This window comes from Glandiceps talaboti, chromosome 3, assembly GCF_964340395.1.
Source record: "Glandiceps talaboti chromosome 3, keGlaTala1.1, whole genome shotgun sequence".
NCBI classification, from domain to species: Eukaryota; Metazoa; Hemichordata; class Enteropneusta; family Spengelidae; genus Glandiceps; species Glandiceps talaboti.
The window spans coordinates 11282083-11289079 of NC_135551.1; the positions used below are offsets into that span (position 1 = coordinate 11282083).

Below are 6997 nucleotides of genomic sequence, written 5' to 3' on the forward strand. Positions count from 1 at the left end.
ATTTTTTTTTTAAATGCTATTCCTTCCTCGCCCTAACTAATAACACTATATATGATCTCAATTCTGTCGTATATAAGTGGTCTAGTTCAAATTCTAAGAACACAGTGTCATCATAGCAAAAGAAAGATACATGAGTTAACTATGTGCATTAGACTAATACCTTGCATAACATTGCATAGCATATCCTTTTTATATCTCACCTATCTCCAATCCCGATAAGAGATTATAAACTTGATCGTTTTGGGAATTGGAGCGTATTTCAGCCAGTTGACCACCACGTGATGCACAGTAATCTTGGGCTGATGTCCATTTTTTCCGTGTATGTTCTAAGACATATCTTGGTTTTCCTATAAGAAATTACATAACAACGAAATTAACCCAGATGTAAACTGTGTGTCATATCAACATGTCAAGATTGACAATTCCATATCGTTGAATGAGATTGGACGTCAAAATAACTTGAAAACTTTGAAAGTCATACTTTTGTGAACATCAGTTCGGAAAACAATGTACCTTTCCTTCTGTTGGTTATTATAATGAAGCACACATGTAAAGACTCACCTCCATTGCCTTGATGGATAAGATGGACAACGTCATTGTGTTGAGCCACGGAACGTATTTCAGCTAGTTGCTGTCCACGACTTTCGCAATAATATTTTGCCCCTGACCAAGAACTGAGTTCGGATACAAGTGAGTATCTAGTAGCTGGAATATATAAAACAAAATACACAAGTGACTAGTTTCTCTTAAATAACTAAACATTGAAGGTCTCCTCGAAGTTGCCATGAATTTATCTTAAATATGTATGGTACAAATAAAACATAAAGGATATGAAACTGTTTCCACAGGTCCGTTTGTTCATATAGAGAAAGGCTGAACTTAGTACAAATACTGAAAATAAATCCGATCGTGTAAGTTGATAATCCCAAATCTTGTTTCACTCTTGCCAGTTATTGGCATATCTGATAAGTACTACTACATGCATATGGAACAAATTATGTTAGTCCTTATGCAAATTAGGCTGATGTATCAGTTGAGAGATGACTTTTGGCCTCGACTACATATACACGCCATAAATTATTGATATCACTTCTCACGATTATATGCTGCGGTGAACACAACATTTTCTAATTGGGATTTGAACTGTCCAATTTTTAATTTGCCATGCTCAAAATACAGAATGAAATTGTGAAGGGTTATCTGAATCATGAATGGTGAACTTGCGCTACGTGCGGATGCAATGATTGTTTTAGAATATCAACACACTCTGCAAGAGTCAGGCACAAGAAACAATGGTATCCGTTCTGACGTTTGTCTACAACAGACTTGATGATAACATGGACAAAAATAGCTTGGAGTAAACCGGTGGTCAAATCGGAAACTCGAAATTTTATCTCGACGTGTGGATGTCGATGTCTTCCTGTTTTGTAAGGAAATAGCTCAAGTCGCATTTGATAGCTGTAAATCAAAACGTCAAGATTTGGTTATGACGAGAAAGTACGTTAATAGAACTTAATTTATTCTTCCAGTTTCACATTGTTACAGATACCACTATTGCCTGAACCTAAAATCCAGCCTCGATGGTATTGACGCACATTTATTACAACTCATAGGGGTGTCGTCATTTGACCTGTCCCCACATTCAATACGTTATTGGTTCTGGACTTGTAAACACCCTAATGATAATTTAAATCACTCCTTTAGGTACGTTCATTAATTGTAATTGTTTACCTACTTATTCTGTAGCTAGGATTCATGATTATTCATTGTGCATCTAATACATATGTATGTCTGCTCAGTGCAGAAATATGGTTTCATTTTGGTGTTTCCCTGCAATCTCGCAAAATTTGTGTGATCTAAAAACACTTAATGATTCTTCAGAACCCCCAAGTTCATAAAATACCTATATTTCCTGGTATTCCCATTTAACGGCTTGACTATGTAAATTTGTCAATCACTACTATCTTTTGTCGTTAGTGGTTTGTTTGTTTGTTTGGTTGTTCTTTTGACAATGGATTACATATTTCATTAGGGATGGTGTGTGTGATGTGTATGTGTGTGAGAGAGAGAGAGAGAGAGAGAGAGAGAGAGAGAGAGAGAGAGAGAGAGAGAGAACTTTTGTCTAATCTGTGTGTCCGCTTGTGCCATAGTTTTCTCAAAAACGCCTGGCTCAATTCAAACGAAATTTGACGTCCATATGCTCTAGGCTAATGGCTAGAACTGAGTAATCTATATCTTAAGGATACACGCCTCAAATTCAGTATAATTGGTATATTCGTTAATAATTACAAAGTGCATGTGCCATATGAACTTTGACAATGTAGCTTTTAGTTGTATGACTAATTTGCATAATTTTATGAACAGGGATAAAAATGTAATTACATACTTAAACGCACTTTCCTATGATCATCTTCATCACAAAGGAAGAGAATACTCACTCTGTGCTAGGGCACCGTCTTTAAGGAGACTGGTGGAAATGATCAGGAATCCACAAACTGACTGCAGGATCCCGGCAATCAACATGTTTATTCATCGGCTCCAAAACCATAAATAAGGTTTAATTCAAACTTTTTAGTTGTGAGCTATGGGAGCAAGGAAATGTAACTTGATAACAAGGAAAGAATGGCAATGCGGAAAGAACAAAATATTTTGCTTCCCTACAAAAATATAATGTTACAGTAACTGCAATGGTTAGATCTACTCAGAATTATTAATATACATGACTGCCAATGTCGGACAATGGGTGTTATTCCCCATCAAATTGTTCTCGTTCAGCCAAGGAAAATACGAGTGACCTAAGGGGCCTTTGTCACTACTCGTATACGGACGCCTAGTGATAAACCTAAGGTCACGAATATTTTCCGGCTGAATGAAGAAAGATTTGGAGAATAACGTAATTATACCAGCGCCAGTAATACATATTGACCCATATTTCGAAAACAGCAGAAGCAGTGACATAGACGCGAGTTAGCGTGAATGAGCGAGTGTATATTCCATATTGTATGTTCAACTTGGCTCGTGCATGGTATAATGTATATAGCTTATCTATTTAAATTCTGAATTCCACAGGGTTAGTTAGATACAGGTTAGGGGTGGTTAGATACAAGCTTAAGTCGATGGATTCATAAACAAAATGTCAGTAGTAATAATACACCTTGATTTAATTGAATGCATTGTTTTTCCTCAATTTATTAAAATTTGTAGTACTGTTGTCGCCATATAAAACCTATATGTTGTTGATTTTGTTTCCGGTGATTTATTTGACAGCCATTCTGTAGTATATGAGAAGGGGTTTGGTGTCTACATAACAAATGACACTGATTGACTGCGTAATATAGATGGAAATGTGTCCACACGTCTCTAACAAAACAACTTCGTCTGCAAGTATTCACACCCTTGTTGACTAATTGACCCCTTGATGCCTTTACGTTGGCAAGCTGAGTAAGAGAGGAAATTCGAGGAGTTGTATCTAACGAGTTCTCCATGTTTGTTAAATAAGATGAAATGGAGACTTTTGTTATGTTTGCTCCTTTGTGGTGACTGACTCCCTTTGTTCATCGAGGCCAACAGCATTCTAAGTCGCTAAATGATTGAGCGCTATGCATATACGATTAATAATGACACTAGTACACATTCATAAAGGACAGCCCACAATGAATATTGTGATCATCGTAACCCCCCCCCCCCCCGGGGAGGCTACTACAATGGGTTCCGTACGTCCATCTGTCCAACCGTATGTGTGTCTGTCCGTCCATCCATCAATAATATGTCATTTCTCAGACATGCAATATCCTAATTTCTTCAAACCTGACACAAAGGTGTGATATCATATGGGACATACGCACGTCAATTTTCGTTTTGATATATGCAAGTTTGATTGCGTGGCGGCCATTTTTGTTGTCCAAAATCAATATTTGCTGCATACCTCAAAAATTGTAATACACAGACATTCTATTCAGGTGTCAACCCCATATTATCAGATGCAAGCTATCTTTAGACACACCGACCTTTGTCCTTGACCTTGATCTCCAGGGTCAATTATCAGAATTAAGCCAAGTCCTGCCTGTCACAGACACATTGTAATATTTATATATTGCCAATTTCTTTTAAATCATGTGTACAAATGATATTGAGGAAAAGAGATATACAAAAGCATTATTGTTGTTGGTGCTTATATCACTTTTACTGAATGACAGCCATACTTGTGGTTAAAAATCATTGACACATTGACAAAGACACATTGTAGTGTTTACACATTGCAAGGAGGTGTCTTCTACGAAGACTTGTTAACCCTGCCAGGGGTCTGTGTTGGCGCAGCTGCCCTGTGGTATAAATTACTAAATGCATTGCATTTATTATGAATAAGAAGAAAGAAAGAAGAAAGAAATTATATATATATATATATATATATATATATATATATATATATATATATATATATATATATATATATATATATATATATATATATATATATATATATATATATATACATAAAAATGAAAGAAGACGAGTCTGATATTACATAGTGGAATTACACTACGGACCGTTTCACCCGAAGGATCGTCAGGTGTAATAGTGTGGTTTAATAGTATTCGTTAGCTATACATCCTGCATTATGTACATAACTTGTGTGTGTTCACTGATGGCTGTGTGTACACAAAAAGATTGACAACAAAGGTTACGTATTATTAAGTAAGAACTTGTTAGCGTGCCGGCATTTACTGATTAATTCAGTTCTGCTGTTCAAGTTCGTTGTTTGTCGGCAGTTATAATAAAATATTTTTCCCAGAGGCATAGTTGACATCGTTTGGTAACGTTAGAGTATGAGGAAGCCTGCTTGAGAACTGACCAGTGTACGTCGTAATTAATGTTGCTGTCTTTTAGGTGCCAAATGTATTTACTGAGTGCAGTGTCTTTCTTCTTGTGATCAAGTTTAAATGAAGACTTGTGGTTGTTAAACCTGCTTTTGAATTCTGTGTCACTAACGCCTATGTATGATTTGTGATCTTGGTTAGTGGTGACTGTTGCTTTGTAAACAACGCTTTTTATGAGGCATTTTCCTGCGAGAGGGCACTCCTTTGGTTTTCTGCAGTTACAGGTATTTTGTTGTGTTTGCTTAGCTTTTGAAAGTATGGCTTTATTATGACCGCTGATTAATTTACCCATGTTGTCCATGCAACTATAGCTCACTTTGGTATTATTACGGTTGAAGATTTTATGCAGTACACTGGATATAGGGAAATGCTTGTCGATGAGGTTGAGAAATTTTCTACCGATGTTTGTTGAAACGTGTTTACTGTAAGGTGGGTTGAACCAAGTTATATTACGGCTGATATATATATATATATATATATATATATATATATATATATATATATATATATATATATATATATATATATATATATATGTATGTGTGTGTGTGTGTGTGTGTGTGTGTGTGTGTGTGTGTGTGTGTGTGTGTGTGTTCACTGACGGCTGTGTGTACACAAAAAAATTGACAACAAAGATTACGTATTATTAAGTAAGAACTTGTTAGCGTGTCGGCATTTACTGATTAATTCAGTTCTGCTGTTCAAGTTCGTTGATTTGTCGGCAGTTATAATAAAATATTTTTCCCAGAGACATAGTTGACATCGTTTGGTAACATTTTAGTATGAGGAAGCCTGCTTGAGAACTGACCAGTGTATGTCGTAATTAATTTTGCTGTCTGTTAGGTGCCAAATGTGTCTTTCTTCTTGTGGTCAAGTTTAAATGAAGACTTGTGGTTGTTAAACCGGCTTTTGAATTCTGTGTCACTAACACCTATGTATGATTTGTGATCTTGGTTAGTGGTGACTGTTGCTTTGTAAACAACGCTTTTTATGAGGCATTTTCCTGCGAGAGGGCACTCCTTTGGTTTTCTGCAGTTACAGGTACTTTGTTGTGTTTGCTTAGCTTTTGAAAGTTTGGCTTTATTGTGACCGTTGATTAATTTACCCATGTTGTCCATGCAACTATAGCTCACTTTAGTATTATTACGGTTGAAGATTTTATGCAGTACACTGGATATGGGGAAATGCTTGTCGATGAGGTTGAGAAATTTTCTACCGATGTTTGTTGAAACGTGTTTACTGTAAGGTGGGTTGAACCAAGTTATATTACGGCTGCGATACCGCTTGCGTTGAGTGTGTTTTGTTTGGTCAAATTTGAGGGTGTGATTATATCCTGCTTCATTGCATCTTGGTAGGATGATGTAGTGGCGTCGAATAGTTGTTCATCACTGGAAATGTTGGATAGTCGTTGGTTTACCGAGCTGGGTATGGTCTTAATTATGGCTTTAGGATGGTTTGATTTCTTGTTGACGTAGTGGGTGGTGTTATTTGGTTTTGTGTATGGTCGGTATGACTCGTCACGTAAGTTGAAGGTGACATCAAGGAAGTTGACAATTTTGATACCTTGGTCGGTGGTGATTCTAAGGCCGAGTTTCTTAAATTCTGAAGTTAGCTGCTTGGCTACTCTGTTGGCTTTCGATGGTGAATGGTTACGGAGTACAGTTTGGCAATAACTGTCTAATCATAATTTTCACATATAACATCATACTATTCTCTAATCTTCAGAATAGTGTTTGAATGGTTATTTGAAAGACAAATCCGAACATATATAATCGATGAGCTGTAGAAGTGGAGGAAAAAGAAACAATTTATTATAGAAGAAAAAAGACTGAGAAAAAGATAGGAAAATGAAGGAAACAAACAGAGCAATCGAAAATTGAGAATGAGACAGCATTCAGCAAATCTTTCATGAATGTAAACTTTTCTATATATCAATCTGTTAAAGGGTCTATTAAAGATGGCAGTGTACACGACCTGTTATGTCAAGAAAACACGGAGCCAACCGTTGTCAGTAGTAACATGCTTTATTGTTCTTTCCATCAAACAAAGTCATTTATAGTTATATATAGTTATACACCAATAACTCTACTCATCAAGGTAGATTCAACTTACAGGTTCCA

At 36.3% G+C, this 6997-nt stretch overlaps 1 protein-coding gene across 1 annotated transcript in view; it reads right to left on the bottom strand.

Annotated features, from left to right (window-relative positions):
* The window catches only part of LOC144433038 (MAM and LDL-receptor class A domain-containing protein 1-like), a 39961-nt gene extending 37430 nt beyond the window's left edge, over positions 1-2531 (bottom strand). The window contains exons 1-3 of the mRNA XM_078121350.1: positions 2439-2531; positions 562-705; positions 201-347 (exon numbers count right to left, since the gene is read on the bottom strand). Coding sequence (XP_077977476.1) covers positions 201-347; positions 562-705; positions 2439-2523 — 376 coding nt within the window. The 5' untranslated portion in view covers positions 2524-2531. The remainder of the gene's footprint in view (positions 1-200; positions 348-561; positions 706-2438) is intronic.
* Positions 2532-6997: the final 4466 nt, after the last annotated feature.